Raw genomic sequence first — 22734 nt, forward strand, 5'->3', positions numbered from 1 at the left:
GGTCCGGGTGTGTCGGGGTCGGGAGCGCCGTGCACCCGGTGCCCAGCAGGGACCCCTCCGTGCGGGCATTGGGCCTCGTGGGGAACAGGCCTCCCGGCGGGGAAGGGGCTTTCCGGTGGGGAAGGGGTCTCTCGGTTGGGGGCCGGCCAGTCCCCGCCCCTCCGTGCCCGTTTGAAGTCGGTGCCGGGCGGCGTGTGCTGGGCCCGTGGCCCGAGAGGGACAGGGACGAGAGGGCTTCCGGGCTGCGGCGGGAATGTCAGGGCGCTCACTGGGTTTTGCTTCTTAGTTGAAGGATGAGAAGTAGCAAGGAGCCGTTTTTTGTGAAGTTCATAAAGTCTCCCGGGAGCTCGGAGTATTTTTCTAAAGCCCTTGAGGTAAGTGGGTTTGGTCACCTGGGTGAACTTGGTGAACTGACATGTGATTTCTGTGTCGTAGTTAGCTGTATGTGCCATACAATAAGATAAGTTATATGTGAACACCTGGAAATAAAGCTGTTTCTATAGCAGGGGTGCTTAGTGTGTAATAAAGCTTAGTGTGTAATAAAGCTGTAATAAAACAAGAACAGTTTTTTTGGAGAACCTCATGAAATAGCTTCAATTTCAAAACCCTGTGATATGTAGGGAGGGACATGTATGCTGGAAGGCCTGGATTGTGGTCACTCATCTAAGCACAATCTTTGGAAGGAGGCTGTGCATTGTTTTACACCTTGGGAGGTTAGTTGGGAGCCAAAGGCACCGTATGGCAGGATCAGGTCATGAAGGCCTCTGTGCCAAATATTTGCCAGAATATTCTGAAGACTCAAGGGAATGAGGGGGACACCCAAGAGATGTTTTAGCCCTTTCTTCTGCCAATACCTGTTTGCATGGTAGCTTTGTTGTGAGCTGTTTCAAGGACGTGCACTTGTGTAGTTTGCACAGGATTGCTTGTTAATTATTTACTAATTAAATAAATATTGTTGTTCACATCATTTACTTGCAGTCTATAAAAGAATTCCAGTCAGAAGAACATCTCCAAATCCTTGAAGAGAAAACAGTACTCAGTATAAAAGAAAATGATAAATCACTTTACATTTGTGATCCTTTCAGTGGCGTGGGTTTCAGTCATCTCAAGAAGGTATGTCACCCAGCAACTTTGAGCTCTGTTCTTTCCTTTTTAGAAGTACTCATGTCCATACTTAGATCCTGCATGTTCTCTCCTGCACTGAGTGTAGCAGTGTGAGCTTCATCCTGTATTTAGGATACAGGATGAAGCAAAGCATAATGATTATTTTTAAATATTTGGAAAAGTAAGCGGTACGTTTGGTTCTGATTCTTCTGGAGTCCCTGAGCTGGGTCTTACAGTATTTATCTCCTGATAAACATGATTTGGTTTGATCTGCAAGAAATTGTCTAGTGGACAAAGATAGGCTAGCTGGAATTCTTTGGCCATAGCCATAGCATAAGCTGCTTTTACTGAGGCCAGAAAATCTACAAGGATTGTTCAGAAAATCCAGAACTGAAAGTAAAATCAAACCTGTCAGCTACCTGGAGGTGCTAGAGAAGGCGGAGGACAGACCAAGAGCCCTGCCTTCTTCAGAATTCAGGGACAAGGAAAGCCTTCCTGATGCCAATGTACCCTCTGCTTACTTCCTTTGTGCTTTTCCTGTTATTTTATTGCAGCTTGGTTGTAGGATTGTGGGACCACAGGTAGTTCTGTACTGCATGCAGTCACAGCGGTGTGTCCCAAGAGCTGAGCATCCAGTGTACAACATGACCATGGCCGATGTCACCGTGTCCTGTACCAGCCTGGAGAAGGACGTGAGGGTAAGGCCTTCCCACGGATGGGTTGTTCAGCTGGTTATTGTTGATATTTGCTTTGTATAGTTCATTAGTAAGACAGCAGTCAGAGCATGTATGTCTCATTGTGTCTAGATCCATCAAGTCTTCTGTAGCTTGTAGACAATGTGTAGTTTATTCACATATTAATACACCTCAAATATGATTATATACATTTACTGTATTCAGATACCTTTTTCTAATACAACCTAAAATGGCAACCATCTGCAAAATTTTGCTCATACAGCATAATGGTCATGTTTTTATTTAGGGTATATATTATGTTCAGCTTATCATAAGTGCAAATAAAATGGAAATTACAGTTATGTTTTATGGCTTTATATCCAGTTAATATTTTTTTAACTGTTTTTAGGGGAAATAATGGACAATTGAAATCCATGTTCTTGGTGTAAGTTGAACATGACTGTCATATAGATTCTTTTTTCCCCTGATGATTTTCTCTATTTTTTTTCCCCATCCAGGAAGAAGTTCATAAATATGTGCAAATGATGGGTGGATGTGTATACAGAGATCTCAACGTGTCAGTAACTCATCTTATAGCTGGAGAAGTTGGCAGCAAGAAATACTTGGTAGCTGCTTCCCTGAAGAAACCTATTTTGCTTCCCTCTTGGGTTAAGACATTGTGGGATAAGTCTCAGCAAGGGTATGAAAAAAACAAAACTGATTTTGTTTTGGGTAATAGTAATTCTTATGTATAGACTAGTTTCTTTTCCTAGCTGATTTTACTTGCAAAATAACTTTTTTCTCTCTTTAATTCCTGTAGCATGATGAGGTGCTAGTAATTCTTATGTATAGACTAGTTTCTTTTCCTAGCTGATTTTACTTGCAAAATAACTTTCTTCTCTCTTTAATTCCTGTAGCATGATGAGGTACACTGATGTTAACATGGAAGACTATGCCTGTCCTGTGTTCCTTGGCTGCACGATTTGTGTCACTGGCTTAAGCAGCTCTGACAGGAAAGAAGTGCAGCGCCTCACTGCTGAGCACGGTGGGCAGTACACGGGGCAGCTCAAGATGAATGAATGCACTCACCTCATAGTGCAAGAGCCAAAAGGTAAAACTGACAGAATAAATGCTGCTTTCACTTCTGGAGTTGAAGTAGTGTGAAGGTGTGTAAGCACAGGAGCTTGAACTGCCTCTGTCTGCTTTAGTGTTGCTCTTACTGCTTCTCTCTAGGGAATCACTGTTGATGGAAAGAGTTACACAGGGCACCTTTGCTTTGCTTTAAAGACATGAGAAAGAGAACAAAAGAGGAAGAAAAGCCAGACATATAGATGGCATTTAAAGAAAGGAAAAGGGAGAATCCTAGAGGGGATAAAGAAAAGAAAAACTTCTTTTGGGAGAGCAGGATAGGACGTAATTTGTACTGTGATTGAAGTTGGATTGTGGCCTGATGTTTTTTAGCTGGTTATTCTTTGTGCCTTCCAAATTCCCTACTAAGGTAAAATGAAGGCTCCTTTTCCTTTCTCTTGGGAAGATGAAAGGATTTTAGTTTTATTGTGAGAAGAAAGGAAAGGTTTTCGTTTTTGCCTTGATTTCCCTCTCTTTGCTTATAGTGAAATATGCTGGGACTTTTTGCCCTTTTCTTTTGTGTGCTTGAAAGCTTTAAAGCCTTTTTCCCCTTTTTGTTTCTTTAATGCCTTGTCATACCATGGGTTAGCCATCCATGAGATTTTTCTACTCTAACTTTAATTACAACATAAGCAGCTTATCAACAATCTAGTATAACATAATTTGTCCATTAAAATCAGTTATTTGAGTTTCTAAATTTTCTTAATGTCCAACCGTCTTTCAGCAATCACTGTTTAAAGCTTTGATCTTTTAATGATTGTGACTATTTATTTTCTTTTACATTTTGTTTTTATCTGGAAGGTCAGAAGTATGAATGTGCCAAAAAGTGGAATGTGCACTGTGTGTCTGTGCAGTGGTTTTCTGACAGCATCAAGAAAGGCTTCTGTCAGGATGAGTCGATTTATAAAATAGAGGCTGGATCAAAACTAAGTAATGCACCTAGTACATCAACACCTACAAATGACACCAGCAAGCCTCCCAGTAAGTGAGATAATCTAAAATGTGTTTCAATGATGTAGGAAACATTTGTGTTAAGGAAAAAGAACGATTTTGAGATGAGAAAGGTGCTTGCTTTTATAAATAGTGGTTTGATAGTTTGGGTTCTCGATTCAGTTTAAGCTTAAAACATAACAAATTGCTTTTATGCACACTGAATATTCCAACATGTGTAGACTTGAAATATGTGGATGATGGATAAAAAAAATAAACTTGAATTAGGTGTATGATTATCTTCTTGAGAACCAGTGGTGTATATCTGTATGTCCTAAAAAAGCACAGTTGTTTGTAGATTTAAGTTTCAAACATCTGTTTATGAGTTTAATCTTACAGCAGTCTTGGGGTGGGGGGAAACAAATAAGTTTTTATTAATATTTTTCTATTTAATTTTTCTTTATACACTTGCTTTTATTTATTCCATGCTAATAACAGAAGGACGGTTAAAAGTATTTTGTAGCACACGTGGTAGCCTAAAAGATATAGCCAGCTTTAATGTGCATCCATGTGATGCTGACTCCTCTTAAATTAAAGTTGATTTCTCTACAATAAAGAGTCCTGTTTAATTTAAAAAGTATTTCTATTAGGTGTCCACAAAGCTGGAATAACAGCTTTGAAAACAAGTCTCATTGGATGCTGTGTCATGAGTGCCGTCCTTTAGGAAATAAACAGAAGATGTATCAGCACTCTTCTTAGTAAGATGATGCTCAATCTGTGTGTAAAGAAACCCCTTGTTTTAGCAAAGGTTTTACTTACCTAGTATTTTTCATTTTTCAGACTTTACATTTCCTTATAGCACCACAAAATCATAAGTGGCAAGTCTGTATTTAGTGAAGCAGTGGAGAGAGCTGAGCCAAATCTAATGCCTTCTTTTTTAATTTTATTTTTATTTAAAGATCACGCCTTTTCGGATGTCAGCCACATTTCCAATATCAATTTGAGTGGTGTTAATGAAACTGCATGTAGTTCAGCTATGAGCAGCAGACTGGATCCTGTTTCTGATGAGCTGGAAAACCTGGACATAAGTTCTTTTCAAGCCGCTGAAGATTTGTTAGATGGGTGTCGAGTATGTTTAACGGTGTATACTTTGAAATGTTCCGTTTTAACAATGCCAAAGCAACTGTGTTGAAGCACTAGCACTTTCTGCTTGAGTAAATCGTTTCCATGGTCAGCAACAAATACTGGATTTATTTTGTGTCCATGTGCTTGTGTGTGTGTGTGTGTACCTATCTGTGTGTGTGACTATAATTATATTAAAAATGTAGTGGAAGTATAAAAATTTACATTCGTAGGCGTCTGTATTTAAACATTAGAGTGAATGGGTTCTAGAATTAGTGTGTGGGTTTATTTGGGTTTTTTTTGTTTATGCAATTTCAGGGGTTTGTTCCATTAGTAAACATTGACACTTAAGCTAAATTAATCTTTATAAATGCTTAACTTTTTTTGCTGCTTCTCAGAAGTTGCAGCACTACTTTGTGTTCTGCAGCAGTAGAAGCAAATTATGCCAAAAACTTCTACTTTATTTTTTTTCTTGGGTTTTTTTTTTACATTTTTAAGGCTTTATTTGTTGCTCTGTTCTCTTTATAGATCTATCTCTGTGGCTTCAGTGGCAGGAAATTGGACAAGATGAGAAGGCTTATTAATTGTGGTGGTGGCATTCGATTTAATCAACTTAATGAAGATGTTACTCATGTCATTGTAGGGGAAAATAATGATGAGCTGAAACACTTTCTGGACAAGACGGCTCACAGGTTGTGATAACTATATTGCTTAAGGTCTAGTTACACCTCTTTTGCACCTCTGGGGTCCCCAGCACAGAAAAGGCATCAAACTGTTGGAGTGAGTTCAGGGGAGGGCCACCAAGATGGTCAGAGGGATGGAGCACCTCTACTGTGAAGATGGACTGAGAGGATTCGTTTGAGAAGAATTTGGGGTGACCTAATTGTGGTGGTCTTCCAGGACCTAAAGGGAGCCTGCAAGGGAGGTGGAGAGGAACTTTAGCCAGGACATATAGAGACAGGACAGAGGGGAATAGCCTTAAACTGAAAGAGGGAAGGTTTCATTTAGGTATTAGAAAGAAATTCTTTACTGTGAGGGTAGTGAGGCTTCTCTGGTTGCTCAGAGAAGCTGTGGTGCCCCATCCCTTTAAGTGTCCTAGGCAAGGTTGGAGCTACCTAGTCTAGTCGAAGATGTCCCCTGCTTACGGCAGGGGGGTTGGAACTAGATGATCTTTAAGTTTTCTTCCAAACCATTGTATGATTCTTTGAAATCACATATTGTTTTGAAACTACTATGTACTTCTTGATTTAAATGAGAAGACTTACAGCTGGTGGTAGTAAGTATGTCCACATGTGCTTTTCAGTACTGTATCTTTGGGTAGCCATGGGTAGAAAAGCAAGTGTTCTTATTGGTGAAAAGAGGTGTTAATGTGCATTTATTAGTGCATTGAAGAGGAAAAACTTGGCAATACAGCAGTGGCAGATATCATTTATGTTATAGAAAATAATTGTGAAATGCTCTGTTCTCAGACTGAAAGAATTAGTCTTTTAAGGGTTGTAAATTGACCAAAGTTTGCTTAGTATTAGAATTACAGACTTTGTGTGTGTATATACGGTTTTTTTTTTCCAGTCTGAAACCTGCTGTAACTTGTTTCTATAACATTTTATTTTATAGGCCTCATATAGTGACAACAAAGTGGTTGCTGGAGTCATTTGGCAAAGGTTGTCTATGTCCAGTGGAGCACTATATCCCTCTAAACTACCAGCTGTTAGAGAATCCAATTTTAGAACAACCTGGAATGAAGTCAATTTTTCCCAAAAAAAACAGTCTCTTGAAGAAAGATGCTGTGAACATTGTAAAGCACCAGAAAACTGCTGAAGATGACTTCCTCTCTCAATATGCAGATAACTATTCTGCACTAGGTATGTTCTAGGCTCAGCATACTGTAGAAAATTTAACTGCTCATAATTAGCATTTGAGCTTGCAGAATTTCCTTACTAAAAATTCATTCATGTTTAGTATGTTAACTTCTACTTTGTGTGTCAAAATTCAAATTTAAATAGGCCTATATGGAACAGTTTTTAAGTAAAACCTGGCTGAAAACAGCACAGTCCTGTAATTTCTTCATGAAACTGTTTTAGGTTGTCTTTGATGTTCTTGTCAAACAATTATTATGCTTGGTTCTTTTTTATTTTTCTTTAATCTTTCAGGTGAAGTTGAAAAACTGACATCCAGAACCTTCAGTGATGTTACTAACTCAACTGCTCAAGGAGAGAATCAACCTTCTGTCTGTAATGGGTCTTTGGCAGAGTCTTCTGCACTGGCTGAAGGAGGTTTATTTTTCAGGAAGAGATTTCTTCTTCTGGGTTTTGGTGAAGAGGACGAGTCCTGCCTTGCAGATATTATTAAGGAGAATGCTGGGGAAGTTCTGCCACTGCAAAGCAGAACCATTGCAGACTATGCTGTGGTACCTTTATTAGGGTGCACTGTGAAGGCAACTGTTGGAGACGTCGTCACAAATACATGGCTGGTAAGGGAGTTTCACTTCTTCAATTCCTAAATAAACAGGTATCTCTATTAGAAATTTGTCTTGTCAGAATGCAGTTATGAATGGCTTAAATATAAAGATACTGAGATAGCAGCCTCATTTCATTTGAAATGTGCTAAACAAAAGCCTTCATTAAAGCCTCTGCATCTGTAGGGTGTCTTATCTGTTTCACTTCATATTCCACAGGACTGTTAAATAGGACTGCATTGTCATGACCCAGGCTTATATGAAGTCTGACAGCATTCTGTCTAAATGAACTGTAGAAGGAGCTAGTTGACTAAAAATGATTTGATACTTTTGTTTGTTTCATGCTTTTTATAGGTGTTTTTTTTAAATTTGTGGCAGAAGAGCAAGTCTTTATAGCTGAAAAATCGATACTAGCTATATTTGGCAAGAGCCGGCCCATGATATAGGCTACCTGCTGTTAGCAGCTTTCAGGATTAGGTAACTTCCTGTGAAGTAAATCTTTACAGACCCTCAGATCATGTACTGAACTGGAAACCTCCAGCTTTATGGGAACCTGCAGAGTTGGAACTTTAATAACTGAAAAGTTCTGAATAATGCTTCAGTACGTCAACCTTGACAAAATACTGACATGGTCTAAAAAAAGTTTGTCTGATCCAATGGGAAATAATTTGTCTCAGGTGTGATGATGGAAGCACAGTTGCTCATTGTTGAGTCCAGAAACACTGTTGTAGAGTTGCTGAAATCTGGTTGGCTTTGTTACTGTTTGGCTTGATAGACATTTTTATGTTTTTCACCTTCTTGAAGATAACGTGCGTGGAGCAGCAGGCCCTTTTAGATCTCCGATCCAATCCACTTTTCACACCAGTCCTGGTAATAGAAGGAGCTACCCCTCTGGAAGATTGTGTTCTTTCATTTAGCCAGTTCACGGGTGCAGAGAGAGACTCCCTTGCTTATCTGGCAGAACTGCTGGGAGCCAGGTACTTCTCCTGTCACAGTTTCTCCTTGTTCTTTCAAGACCCAATGTGCTGCCATTATGCTTTTCATTTATTCTGTACAAATATTGGAGTTAAAGCTCTTTTGAATTCCATCCATTTACAAAACCTGGTGCTGAAGCAATGAGACATCATTATATAGGTCTTTAATTTTGCTCTCTTTTAAGTAAATATGGTCAGTACTTACACAGTCTAATTTCTACCAGAATATGCTCAGTCTTGTATTTTTCAGTGACTGAGCGTCAGCAACTTTTACTCTGCTCGTGAACCAATCAATGCAAGTCAGGTTTTCAGATCCGGCCTTCCAAGTTGCTCTTTGGTTGTCTAGGAAAGGACCACTTCAGTACTATCTGGCTTTGCCTCATAAGCATGGTGAACCCCATTCACTATCCCAGCTCCTAAGAAATGGTGTTCTATTTGCTTAGAGTTCACAAAAATCTTTGAAAATCTTTAAGAAAAGCATGTTTATTCATGGCATAGCAAAATAGCGTAGCTTAGAGTAAGTATCATTTGATCTGGTTTGTAGCCTGTTCGAACTAAATTCTTTGCTGATGAGTTCTCAATCCTGGCATCTTTTTGCAAGATTGTATCATAGATGGTAAGAGAAAAACTGTAATATAAAGAAAATTGTTGTTCATTTGGAAGTGATGCTTGTTGACTCTGGAAGGGAAGCAAGCCTGTTCCATTCATCTTGCTGAAGAATGTTAGGCCCAGCATAGAATTTGAAAATGGGATATTGCTGGAGGCTTGCTGGAGTATGAAAAATACTGTTTTCAATGCTGGTAGAAGTGAAACATTACTGTGTAACATTTTTTGGTTTTGTTTTGGGGGGTATTTGTGGATTTTTTTTTTTTCCTTTCTGCAGGTTAGGCTGTAAAGTGCAAAGTGGGTTGCCTTAAATATCTACTTCTATTGGTTCTTCTTCTATTGTGAGAATACAACTTTTAATAGTATAAATGTGCCCTAGATTAATGCTGTTTATCACTAAATGAATTGTTTTATCAACCTAATTGTAGAGTCCAGGAATTCTTTGTGCGGAAAGCCAGTGTGAAAAAAGGAATGTTTGCCAGCACCCATCTTGTGGTGAGAGAACCGAATGGCTCCAAGTATGAAGCTGCAAAGAAGTGGAATTTGCCAGCAGTCACTGTAGCTTGGCTTTTGCAGTCTGCAAGGACAGGAAAGAGGGCAGATGAAAGCAAGTTCTTGGTTGAAAATGCAGAGGCTGAAGGTTGGTTCTTAGCAAGTTAGGGGATATAATTGTGTCATTGTAATGTTTGTTCACGCTAAAGAAAGCAGGTGTGATGAAATTTTCTTTCCTAACACCTTCAAAGTATTAGAACTAAAGGATATTTTTCCAAATATAAGGATAGAATTGTAGATTGGTTTGAGTTTGAAGGCACATTAAATCATGTAGTTCCAACCCCTTGCCATGGGCAGGGACGCTTTCCATTAGATCAGGTTGTACATGCAATCATGGTGTTGAGTAGTGATTACAGAAATGATATTGTGTGTTTGCTGCAAATCTTGTGGAGCCAGTGGGCTCTTGTGGTTATCAGTCAGTTGGGATTCAAGCTTAGTGTCTCAACTTTGTCCTTTTTAACATGTATGCTGCTCTGTAGCTTGCATGAGGATTGATTAGAGATCTATCTTAGGACTGCAGACTTGTTAGTCTGCAATGATTTGATGACTCTCAGTTCTTCATGGTTGCTGGTTAAATAAGAGTGTATGGGCTCTGTGTTCAAATGGAAAACCAGTTTACTTGTTTATGTTTTCTTTGTTTCTTTTAAAGACACGGAGAGTTTCATTACTCAGCTTAGCAAGACACCAGCGACTGTTAAATCTCCTGATTTTGAACAGCCTATTCATATTCTTGAAGCTGGAACAAAAGGACCTGTGACCCCCCTTGATATCAACAGGTTTCAGAGTAAAGCTTTCCAAGCTGTAATCTCTCATCATACTGGGAAGACAGCTCCTGTTGCACAAGGAGGACCACTTCAGAAAGAACCATCTTTAAATCTTGACACACCATCAAAGTTTCTTTCCGAAGACAAGATCTTCAGGCCTTCTTTTGATGTGAAGGTGATTTTTGCAAACTTTTTAGTCTGTGTGGCCGGCACTATTTAACATGTGCATAAACTTTAAACAGCACAGAAACCTGTGCTTTTACCCATTTTTGTGCTGTTCACATACAGATTTTCCCTTTTGAACAAAGCCAGGAAAACTGGCTCATTTATTTATGTAGGTTAGTTAATGTCTTGTGGACTAAATGTATTGAATAGTAAGTGTTGTAATGTCCTTAGCAAAGCTCCTTTGTGCTTATTGCACCATATGCTTGTGTGTCCTACACCTCAGACAGTATCCAGTCTGTGTTCTTTGCATCTAGAGACTGATAAATGTGAAAAGGCACCTTGGAATTGCTCCATGTATTTGTAAACAAGTGTTTGCATTTTCTGATAAAATGCTGCTTTGATGGTATGTTTTAATGTAATAGCTTTAGAGCAAGGTGCAAGTACATTAAAGTAGTTGGTTGAGGGTTTGATCACTGGCTTTTCCATGAGGGCATTTCTCAGTGATGGCAGTGAACAGAGAGATTAATAAACTGTTGTCTTCTTGTTTTGCTTCTGCAGACTCTAAGATTGGGTTTGCCTTGTACAGCTTTTGTGCAGTGATTCTACAGTTGCTCTTGGTCGTTTACTGTCCTGGTTTAGGAGTATGAAGTCCTACTGTATTTGTAAAATTTGCACTTGAGTGAGAATTTTGTAAGGTGTTCATTAAAGGCAGTCAGTTTCTTCTTTTTTTTTTTTTTTTTTTTGGTAGGATGCTCTGGAAGCTCTGGGAACTCCTAGAGGTCCTGAACAAAGAAACAGGAAACTGAGCACACCTCTCTCCGAAGTCATTGGCAGAAACTTGAAACTGGCACTGGCAAGCAGCACAACTCACGCAGCAGCACTTACTGCCAGCCCTCAGTTGGCTGCTGCACAGCCAGAAGTGGTAGGAAATTTGGGGATTTAGTTGCTGGAGCATAGGTTTAAATAAGAAAAAGCTTTATCTTTTGTGATTTAAGTTACAAAGGAATTTGGGAATTGTTATTTGTGATAAATTCATACGATTATGTGTTCTTCAATGACAGTTAAAGCAATGTAAGATAGAGGAATTTCCTTATGGAAGGCAAAGAATTTTAAAACCTTTTTCTACTATCTGCATTACTGTCTTGAATATTAAGCAGTTGCTAAGTAAAATGGCATATAAATATGTACCAATTTAGACTCTGTAGTATTGGAATGAGATACCACACATAAGAAATTCTCAGGTTCCAGCTAAACAGGGTTAGATATTTTGTCTTTGACTGAAGTTTGGAGTTCTTTATTGATGCATGTGTCTTCTTTTCCTGCCTTCCTCTGTCCTTAATAAGAGAAGTGAGAGAAAACAAAAAGATATAGGAGGAAAGGGAGGATTAATGTATTGCTTGCCATGTTCGTGCACTGTTTACTGTTGGAGGGGTGAGAAAGCTAATGACCTCTGGAAAGGGAAGACTGCTACTTCTTGTTTTGTAGCTCCTTAGTCTTACTTCTCTCATTCCTCTACAGTGCAATACTTCAGTAGCATCAGGTATTCATAATTCATTTCAGTGTTCAGCCTGTGATGAAAGGAACACAGAGTATGTTCTAGGGAGACTGGCTGAATCTTTGTCTTGGCATTCCTAGTGCATGGTATGTTAATGTATGCTGGGTTTTGAGCATGGGTAGGGGAGCGTCAAAACCAGAGGAAGTGTGTTTATCTTGCCTTTGTTGTCACTGTATATTTTACTCCATGCTTCACTAAGTATTAAAGTACTTTCATTATTGATACAGAAGCCCTCTAATCATGACTCTCCTGTTTTTATCCCTGCTGCTTGACCAGGAAGAAGAACCCAAGCCTCTAGCTCATGCTGTTATATATGTTAGTAAAAAACTTAGTAAGAGGCAAAGGGAGCTGAATGCAGTAGCAGCTTCTCTTGGAGCAGACTACAGGTACCAACCAATACAATGGCTTCTGAGCTTTTGCACGGAAGTGGATTCTAATAACTTTGAGTCTTTGCATCCTATTATGCCTTTTGCTACAGCTAAACATTACATTTCACCATCCTAAACAACATTACAAGTCATCCACTTGTAGTGTGAAATAAAGCCATTTTCCCTGCCACATCCCCAGTCCCCATGTTCTTTGTAGATCCTTCTCAGTATGACTGTTTGTCCAGAAGTCTTCTTTAATTGCAGATTTTTTTTTCTACTTTGGTTTGAAGAAATTTAGCTTTTGGATGGTTTAACATTTGCTTTATATTTTACATTTTGAATCTAATGTGAATTTGTGTATGTTTCTCCCTGGCTCAAAACAAGTTATTTTCTTGATTGTAAGCATGACTAAGTTAGAATTCTTAGAAAAGCTTAGGAAAAATAGGTTATCATGAAAAGAAACTACAAACTAACATTTTTGATTTAAGACAGAATTCTGCTTCCACTAAATGTGTTTTGTTACTGACTTTTATATAAGTGTTATTCATGGTGTGAAGAAGGTTAGCCTTATGTTTGGTAGTACCTTAGAAATGCTGAAGATACTTAGATTAGATAGAAAATACTTGTTTTTATCAGTTTAAAGATTAACAGTCCTCATTTTTGTTTATTTTGAGCTTCAAGGATCAGTATTTCACTTGCAGTTCAATATGACAACAAAAGAAAAAGCTCTTGCCCTCAATCACACATTCTTTTCAGAAACTGTTTTAAAATTCTACTTAAATAAAAACAAAACATGTAGCAAAACCCCTACTTTCCATATGTTTATCCTATTTACTTTTATCTTCTTCAGGAATGCTTTCAAAACACGTTGAAACTGAATGCTGTCATTTCTGTCAAAGAGAGCGGGCTCATTGTTTATTGAGGCATAACAAAATAGGCAAAACTACTTTAACTTGAACAAGGGGACAATTTTTGAGCTGGATTTATGATATTTTTGGATAGAAATTCCATCTTCAAGTTGTATTTTTTTCTCTTTTCCAGATGGTGCTTTGATGAAACAGTAACACACTTCATCTATAAGGGCGGACAGAATGATAACAATAAGGAGTACAAATCTGTTAAAGAACGGGGTATACATATTGTTTCAGAACATTGGCTTTTAGAGGTATGAAGCTTGTTTTGCTCCCTGTTTAAAAGTAGAATGAAATGGAGGCTTAAAACCTCCAAAATATGGCAGTGGGTTTTCTGTATGCATTTATTCTAAGCATGTATAAGGACTGATATTTTGCATCCTGTTTTGAATTAATAAACTGAGTGATCTCTTTTCACTGATGTACATTTACATTGTTCTCCATAAGGAGAAAATAAATTCTCTTCCACTGAACACTTCTGCTGCATTTTTCCCAGAATGGCAACCACGTTTTTCTCCTTGTATGAAGTAGTTCTTTTGACAGTGTTTTTATTGTACTTTTCTTATGTTTAGGTGTGAAGTTTTTTATCTCAGTCAGTTCTTCATCTTTCTCTGATTAACTGGTGTTATTACAGAGTGCCCGAGAGTGTAAACGGCTTCCTGAATCTCTATTTCCTCACACTTACAATCCCAAAATGAGCCTGGACATCAGTGCAGCGCAAGACATCAGGCTCTCCTCCTCCTCCTTTCTTTCAACTGGAAAACCAGCAGAGGAAGATGAGGTACGATGTGTGATAGCAATGTGTGTTCCATGATTTGAATTCAGTTAATAGTTATATTAACATAGTAACAAAAACATTGATACTAATTCAGCAATGTCCTGAATCAGGTTTAGCTAGTTGTTAATAGTAGCTATTGCTGGTGTTCTGTAAGGTTTTTCTGCATTTGTAATACTCATCTTCTAGGGTGATGGAAAAAAACTCAGGCATTTCAGCATTTGCTTTCCAGATTTGAAGAGATAGATATCTTTTCTTTTAGGTAATGAGATCCAAGGTGTGAACTTGCTTTAGTAGACATTAAGATTGCAGAATTGAAGTTGTCATCCATGCTACTGTTCACTGTTCAACTGTCATTGCAGTAGCAGAAAGGTTAGATTTACTATTTACTCTGAGGCAAGATTAATGATCTTCAGAATTTATACAAGTGTCATACATGGTTAAAAAGAAAAAAAAAAGGTGTTTGAGAAATCTGTTTGTCTTCATTGGTTTTAGATTATTCCAGAGGATGAAGATGATGTAACTACTGACCAAATAAAGGAAACAGTCACTGTAGGGGAAGAACAAATTGTAGGAAGTGAATCCAAAGGAGGTAAATGTAAATTGCTGTTTTCAGAATATTTGTGGACTATCAAACTATCAATATGAGCCTTTGCAGTTCCAGGTGTTGAATGCTAAGATCTGGAAATATTAGATAGCATATTAATATACTGGTCAAGTACAGCTAACTTTTATTGCTGCTGGATGCCAACAAAGGGTTTTCCTCTCTCTTTTAAAGATCTTGACAGCCCACAAGAAAATCATGGTTAGTCATTGGAAGATACCTAATTGCCATTTCTTTGTTTTTGAAACATTGAAGTTCATCCTTAATTTAACAGATTTTTGGTTTGGAGTATATATTATGTAATTAAATGTGTTATTATGGATCTAAGATTGTGAGAGGAGATTCAGAACTGAGCCAAATGGAGATTTCTCCTTGTGTCTAAGAATAGGTGACTTAGGGCATATATAGTTTTCCTTGATATTCTTGCCCAAGTACTTTTGCTCTTTTTAATGTATAGTCTTGGTCCTGGTGGAGGAGGGAGATTGGTTGGAATTTCAATTTTCACTGAAACGGTGAGCAGTTTCACTTGTTTCAGTATAAGAGTTGCGATAGTATGAGTTTTGTTTCTTCTCCTAAGTTTTAACCCAAGCACTAGAAATGAGGGAGACCTTCCAGAGGCAGCTGCAGGAGCTCATGTCTGCCACATCACTAGTGAAACCACAAGGGCAAAGAGGATCCCTTTCAAGGAGCAGCTTTGATGGCTCTCCAGCCACTCCCGATAGTGCACGGTCTGTGCGAAATGGCCGCAGTAGGGTCTTGGAAGCTCTAAGGTATGAATTTGTATTTAAATGTATCTTGTTTTGTCCTTGCATGTATTTAGACATTCATTGAAATTTGAATAGGTCTCCAGGGTTTTCAAATGTATTGTCTGTTTCTACTGATGTGCTTGAGTTGCTTCTCCTGCAATTCAGAATCTTTAACTGGATGTGCTAGGTAAAGTCAGAATATTGTCTTAATCCATAGTGGGTATCTTTTGTTTTTTATAAAAGCCAGACTACTATGACTGGTTTTAATGTTCAGGTTTTGAACTGGCTTATTTTCCTTCTGCTCAGATTCCTTAGTGTTCTTATAGCTTTTGAAGAAAGTGTGTATGAATGCTTAAATAGGTCATAAGGAAGTAGTAGGTATTACTGCAGAGCACCTCTGTGAATGTTTCCTCTTTTATTTTTCTTTTCTCTCCAAATGGAGAATAGGATTTGAACTCCATCAATACTGATGTGCAATAAGACAGTAATGGAACCCTTGCAAAATAATTAATTTAGCTTGGTGCCTATTTGCAAATAAATAGGCTTAATAAAGAGTAAGGTATGCTGATTGTATAATAACTTATTAATATGCACATAATAAAAAATATCTACTGGTATTTTGGGTGCCCGTTTTCAGCCATGCTGACACTTAGGTTCATAAAGCCAAGGTGCTAGAATAGCTTCTGTACTGAAATTTTCCCATTTCCCAGCCATAATTTCTAATAACAAGGTCACCTGGGTTCTGCAGTTGATGTGATTGTTAACACATTGCCTTCTAGAGTGGAATTCTTTTGTAAAATGAGTGTGTAAGGTGTCTTGGTTTTTCCCTTAGGCAGTCCCGCCAGGCAGTGGCAGATCTAAACACAGAGCCATCCCAGAGCGAGCAGATCATTTGGGATGATCCTACTGCGAGGGAAGAGAGAGCAAGACTTGTCAGCAACCTTCAGTGGCCTAATAGTCCCTCTCAGTACCTTGAGCAAGGTCAGAGTAACACCAATAAGAACGTGGATGAGTCTGCCCTCAAAGGACCTGTACCTGACGCAGAGATGGCTGGTATAGGTAAAATTACAAATGCAATATCCTTGTTCTGTGCAATACCATCCATGTGGTCTTTGGGACTTCTAAAATACAGTAGCATTTGAGTTATGCTTACAAAAAAAGTGAGCATGGCATTTCTCAAAGGCCAAAAATACAATTTCACATCTTTGAGCTCCATTATATGTTGCTGTTTTTTAAAGAAAAGCTTTCCCATTCATTTGTGGTCAAACACCGAGGCAGTGCTTGTCTAAAAATAGACTGCTGTGGCTCCAAAAAAACACCAACAACTTGAAAGAGTTCATAAAATTTTCCAAGTTGTTTTGATTTCTTTGTTTTTTTGAACCACAGCTGGCTTCCAGGTAACCCCACAGGTAAATGTAGTGGAATTCTAATGGGAATACTATGAGCAAAATCCATTGTAGTGGAAATATTTATAGGTGAAAAATTGGGGTACAAGATGAACTCAGGGACCCAAAAAAACAAGATGTGTCAAGTTACTGATGGACATGCTTGGGTCAGGATTTGGTAAAGATATTTTATTTATGTTCCCTGTTCCTGAAGTCTGAAGTCTGTTGCCAAGATTAAGGAAGCAACATACCTTTTCTGCCAAAACCAGATGTTTTTTCATCTGTTTTGCTTTCTTTCTGTTCTGTGATAGCAGAATCCTTTATTTTTCTCTCCCTGCTGCCACCAACTCCTTTCCTGAGTCTACTTGCAGAGTTTCTGTAGCAGCAGTCTTCCTGAAAACTGACCTTGTCCTAGAGGAGGTTGAAGAAAATTAGATAATTCTATTCAACTGGTTTTTGTTTCAACCAAATCAGTGCAGTTTAGCCAAAGAAATCAGATCATTTGAGGTTTTCAGGTATTTTTTTAAAAGCAAGGCATTCAGGGACATGATTGCAATATTGCTGTTGGTGGTTTGTGGAATAAGGAAGAGCATCGTTATGAATGGCAGGTGAAATATAACTGTATATGTTGTACAGTGTTTCTACTGATGTTGTATGGGTAGATTGTATGGGTTTTTAATTTTTGTTACATCTTTTACTTTATACATAATTATATTCTTCCAAAGGCAAGTCATGCAACACCACTTTACTTTCACAGCTGTTCCTGAGGCTGGGCATGGAGATGGGATTCTTCAGCCTTTCAATCCCATATGTAGAGATCCCGAAACGCCAGTTAAGGATAACTTGATACCTACTCCACAGGCACCCAGCATTGCTTTCCCCCTGGCTAACCCTCCTGTGGCACCAGAGCCCAAAGAAAAGGTTTGTCAAATGGAAATATATTTATGATGATTTGTGTTCCGAGAGATGCAGTTATACTTAAAGAAATTTTGAATTTGATGATAAATACAAAATGGGCAGATCTGGATTTAAAATCTTGAGGTGGATTACTTTTGTACAGTTCTATTCTATTCTCTTTTTTCTATTATTTTCATTACTCCCCCTTCCTTTGAAATTTTTAACAAATAATATTTGCTAAAAAAATGAAGCTTGCTTGTTTAGAGAAATGAAGCTTTTTGTCCCATTAGTTAGTGCTGGGATGCTAAGGCAGGCTTTGGAGTGAAGAATTACTATGTGTGCTACTTGGAACTCCTCCAGCCATGTTAGGATGACAGAAAAAAATTAGGCCTTTGTTTCTTTGGTGGTATCTGGAATTTTATGTTTTGGTACAAATGGGAAATTATTTTTCTGCCAAAACCTGGTTTAAAATTCTATTTTAGTTTGAACTTGGAAAGGGAAAGGAAAATGATCTTATAGTCTTACCTGCAGCGTGTCACTTGATGCTCAAAGTTTCAGCAGCTGTGTGTCTTCAGAGGCATAGCATGTCATCTTAGTGGAAAGGCCCTCAAAAAATATAGTATTCTGACTTGACAGAAAGTGAATGAATGAGGCAGTGTGATAGATCAGTGCTGATTTCTTCATGTGTTCAACCTGGCATTCCATGGATGTGAATGAAGGATTACTTGTTATGACAGATTAGTTCAGCTGTGCCCTGAAGAAAGGGGGAACCAAGAGGATGTTCAAGCAGGAGCCTAAGGATAATATGATAAGATCCAAGCTTTTTGTCAAGTTACTGACAGGTTTGGTTCTGCTTTTCCCAGCTACAAGAAAACTTAATATATAAATAAGCCAGAATATTTGGCAGAGAAATATTCAGCTGTCAATCTAATAATTCTGTCATATTTTCAAAATCTGTTACCGTATTTCTAGGCTGTTACTGAAGATGAGAAGGCTGATGAAGAAACAGAAAAAGTCCGTAAATTTCAGCTGTCTTCTCTTAATCCTCAAGAAAGAATTGATTACTGCCATCTGATTGAGAAATTAGGTACCAGATATTTGTGAAATGCAAAGAATAGTATGTGTCCTTATGTGTCTGCTCAGCTGTGGCTTGTTGGGGAGAAGAAAGGGCTTCTGTTAGTGACTCATCAGATTTGAGGTCTCAAATTTATGGCTTTCTGTGCTTGTGAGCAATTCTGTGAATATAGGGTTATTATTATGTGAGTGATCAGCTTTGCCATAAAACAGCAATGGTTTTGTCTTCTGATAGTTTTCTTTTAGCTGTCTTTACAACAGCCTCATTCTTTAGTGTTGGGAGTGCCCAGGATGGGCTCTCTTCTGGTGTCTCTCATTCCTGTCTGTGTTGCTGTGGCATTTTACAGAGCCACTGTTTCCCGGCTGCGTCTCCCTCCCTAGCAGCTTCTGCTTATGTCATTTCAATGACAATACTCTCCATGTAAATTTGAGCTGAGTTTTTGTCTGAATTCAAATAATTCTCACTTAGAGTTGATCCTTTCTGTGTGCAGCATGATGCTTAAATAATTTGATTGCAATTCATTCCTCACTTCCAGGTGGAATAGTACTTGAGAAGCAGTATTTTGATCCGAGCTGCACACACATTGTTGTGGGACATCCTCTTCGGAATGAGAAATTCTTGGCTTCAATGGCAGCTGGAAAGTGGGTGCTTCACCGTTCCTACCTGGAGGCGTGCAGAGGAGCTGGCTGCTTTGTTCAGGCACGTCACCCTAGCACTAGGACATGAGTGTGTTTTACTTTTTTGCATTTATTTTTGTTTTGTAGTACTGGGGAAAGACAACTTCACAAAACCAATTGCTAGTTTAGGGTGCCCAAGCCCTGGGAGTTTTAGGGAATCCAAAATCTGAGAGGTTTTTGGCGAGTTTTGTCTGAAAACTAGCCCTGCACCAAACCCCTGATATAAGATAAATTAAATACCTACGCTTTTTATAATTGTTTCTTAAAATTGAGTCTTGGAATACCTTTTGGGAAATTCTCACTATTATCAGCTAAATTTACATGGCTCTTGTTAAACTAGGAATAAAATATTGATTCTTTCAATAAATGAATATATATTATTTGTAATTAATTTCATTTTATAACCATGTACATAAATATTTTTGAACTCTACCTCTTCCAATGCCTTCCCAACTGTTAATTTTAAAGTTCTCCTGGGTCAGACAGTTCTTTTACATTGACCAGGCTAACTTTAAAGTAATGCCTGTAAGCTGCTTCATATCCTTATGTATTAAAACTAACTTTAATTGTTTTGGAAGATACTGCAGAAATATAATCAGTGGTATCCAGTATAGTGAGATGCTTTGTCCTGCTGTTGAATTGTAGATGTAACTGCAAGAGGAATCAGGCTGTGTGCAAGACTTGATGTCACAGAAAACATGAATTAATTTAGCTAAACATATGAAATTCAGAGCCATATCTCTAATTCTACCTAGAACTGTTTTGGCTAGATAAAATCCTTATATGTATATAGTTAGAGTGAGATGAGATTTGTTTCATGGTTTTTGTTTTCTATTTGGTGTGAGTTTTTAAAATCTATTTTTCTGCTGATAAAGTTGGCAGGACTGCTTTGTAATCCAAGCTTATGATTGTTTTCAGGAAGAAGACTATGAGTGGGGAAGTAACTCCATACTTAATGTTTTGTCTGGAATCAATGTAAACCAGAAGAAACTAGCACTGGCAGCCATGAGGTGGAGGAAAAAAATTCATAAAGGGAAGCAAGAAACAGGTGTTGTTGAGGTATGTAGATAACCCTGTAATGTGAGCTGTACAGTGTGGATGGACAGGACAGGGATTGTCATCAAGAAACTAAAAACTTCACTGCCAGGGGAAGGTTCTGTCTTGCAATTAAAAACAGAACGTCTTGGCTTGATATATTCTAGTTAAGTAATTTTGTTTTTTAAAAAAGTTTCTGTAATGGTAGATTAAAGCTCTTAGTCTCCTCTGAGCCCACTGTTCATGTTTTGCAAGGCTGGAATGTGCCTACTTCTGTATGTAAATGTCCCTCAGCCAGGGAGATGATGTTTATTCTTCAGAGCTCTGACTGGTGAGCTAACCTAACTCAGCTCTGCTAGGAAACCAAAACTGGTTACTGGTTTCATAGTCTTTCAGTGAGACTTTTGGAAGTGAGACTTGAGCTCCCCAAAGCCTTTCAACTCCTCTCAAATCAGGCACTGCAGTTGAGGATTCATTGAAAGATTATGTTTCAATTATGTCAGGAAAAATCTGGTGTGTGTGTTCCAGTAACCTTTTTAAAAGGAATGCTTGTAACAAGTCCCCACATCCTTTGCCTATGTGGAAACCACGCTGAGTGTTCCTAGGAGGCAACCAGTTGGCCCTCTGTGCTGTTACTGTAACCAAGTGCATCCTGGGGGAACAGGGGAAGATGTTTCCAAGTAATTGGTGGTTTTTTAAGATAAATTTTTCATTGTCTGGTGTTTTGGAAAGTATACTCTCTGCAAGGGCCTTCCCTTAGAGGGGGCTGGTAGCAGTATGTTCCGTGGATTTTTTTTCTAGCATGCATACTTAAAGGCAAAACTGGGTAATTGCAAGTCTTCATCATTAAATCTTTGTACTTTTTCAGTATTGGCATACTTTTGACTGAATTGTCATTTATCTAGGGTGCTTTTAGTGGTTGGAAAGTGATCCTGAATGTTGATCAAACCAAGGAAGCGGGATTCAGGCGTCTTCTGCAGTCAGGAGGAGCAAAAGTACGTAGTTGATTGAAAAAAACAATGAAATGCATATGTTGTTTAATTATTTTTTCTTTCTGTTTAACTCTGTGCTGGGCATTTTTCATGTGAGTAAGAGATCTTAATGAACAAAATTGCTTACACAGGGTAGCTGAGACATGGTCAAAGGGTGGGAGGAAAAAGCTTTGTCATCTTCACTTTGCAAGTGGTCAGGCAGAGCAGCTTGTCTGAGGTTACACAAGTCAGTACTGCTGCTGGGAATTGAGGATAGAATTTCTGTCCCCTGCTCTGATGGGAAGGATCACCTTTTTGGACAGGTATGTGATGGTACAGAATGCAGCTGTAAATGGTATTTGATTTCCCACTGGTTTCTCTTAGTTTGATGAGAGAAATTAAAGGTTATGAACTGCATTTGTCTTGGGGAAGAAACACAACTAACTTTTGTGGGTCGTGTTTTGTCTGTAGGTGTTCTCTGGCCATTCTGCATCTCTCTTTAAAGAAGCAACTCACCTCTTTGCTGACTTCAGTAAGCTGAAGCCAGATGACGCCAGGGTGGACGTGGCAGAAGCAGCAGCCCAGGGAGTGAACTGCCTCAAACCCGAGTACATCGCTGACTACCTCATCCAGGTGGGCACACCCAGGGCTCCCCACCTGCCACACTGCCCCAGCCCCCTGCAGGGGATGGCTGCTCTACCAGTCACGGGCCTCCTTTGCCAGGAACTGCTGCCACAAAATACCTGTGCTGAGGGCTTTGATCTGTGGCCTCAAATTTATGCTCTAACATGACTTGTTCTCGTGCTGGCAGTAGGATCTCTTGCAGGGTAGTGAGCTGCTGCAAAACATGTTTAAAATGTAGGTGTGTAATATTTGTTTTGTTGTTTCGGTCTTAGACAACCAATGAGCTGTTTCTGTTATCTCAGAAGCTGCTCTTCTTGAGCTCACCCATTCTTTTTTTCTTTCTTTACTGAAGGATCCACCTCCCTCTATGGAGTCTTACTGCTTGCCAGAAGCTGAGTCTTGCCTTCAGAATAACTCAGATCTTGGAATTGGATCATCCCAGAAAAGAAAAGCACTGGGAGAAATGAGCAGAGTCAAGCGATCCAGAATACACTAAGCATATTCTCTGTTCTTAATTTGTACATTTTAAAATTCATATTTATATTTTTTCATTCTTGCCCAAAAAATTAAAAGCTTTGAGTTTCACTTTTAATTTGTCCTGAGATTGAAATAAATTTGCAGTAATGCTTATAGGAAA

General features: G+C 38.6%; 1 protein-coding gene across 1 annotated transcript; it reads left to right on the forward strand.

The window, feature by feature from the left end:
* The first annotated feature begins 7 nt into the window (after positions 1-7).
* TOPBP1 (DNA topoisomerase II binding protein 1) lies at positions 8-22734 on the forward strand. The gene is made up of 27 exons (XM_031059410.1): positions 8-374; positions 979-1113; positions 1659-1802; positions 2297-2478; positions 2696-2889; positions 3708-3887; positions 4796-4965; positions 5487-5650; positions 6573-6820; positions 7109-7428; positions 8218-8390; positions 9422-9633; positions 10195-10484; positions 11223-11396; positions 12306-12415; positions 13439-13562; positions 13943-14089; positions 14579-14675; positions 15265-15457; positions 16266-16492; positions 17576-17739; positions 18688-18802; positions 19326-19489; positions 20386-20526; positions 21408-21497; positions 21945-22106; positions 22450-22734. Exons 1-27 carry the CDS (start codon positions 294-296, stop codon positions 22591-22593), a joined length of 4545 nt encoding a protein of 1514 aa, XP_030915270.1. The 5' UTR covers positions 8-293; the 3' UTR covers positions 22594-22734.

This window comes from Geospiza fortis, unplaced genomic scaffold (assembly GCF_000277835.1).
Source record: "Geospiza fortis unplaced genomic scaffold, GeoFor_1.0 scaffold346, whole genome shotgun sequence".
NCBI lineage: Eukaryota > Metazoa > Chordata > Aves > Passeriformes > Thraupidae > Geospiza > Geospiza fortis.

Excerpts from the sequence above, each read along its gene's own strand:
- TOPBP1 (XM_031059410.1), top strand. The coding sequence starts at position 294 with ATGAGAAGTAGCAAGGAGCCGTTTTTTGTGAAGTTCATAAAGTCTCCC. Across the intron at positions 10,485-11,222 it reads GGCCTTCTTTTGATGTGAAG|GATGCTCTGGAAGCTCTGGG; the intron begins GTGATTTTTGCA and ends TTTTTTTGGTAG. Across the intron at positions 11,397-12,305 it reads CTGCTGCACAGCCAGAAGTG|GAAGAAGAACCCAAGCCTCT; the intron begins GTAGGAAATTTG and ends CTGCTTGACCAG.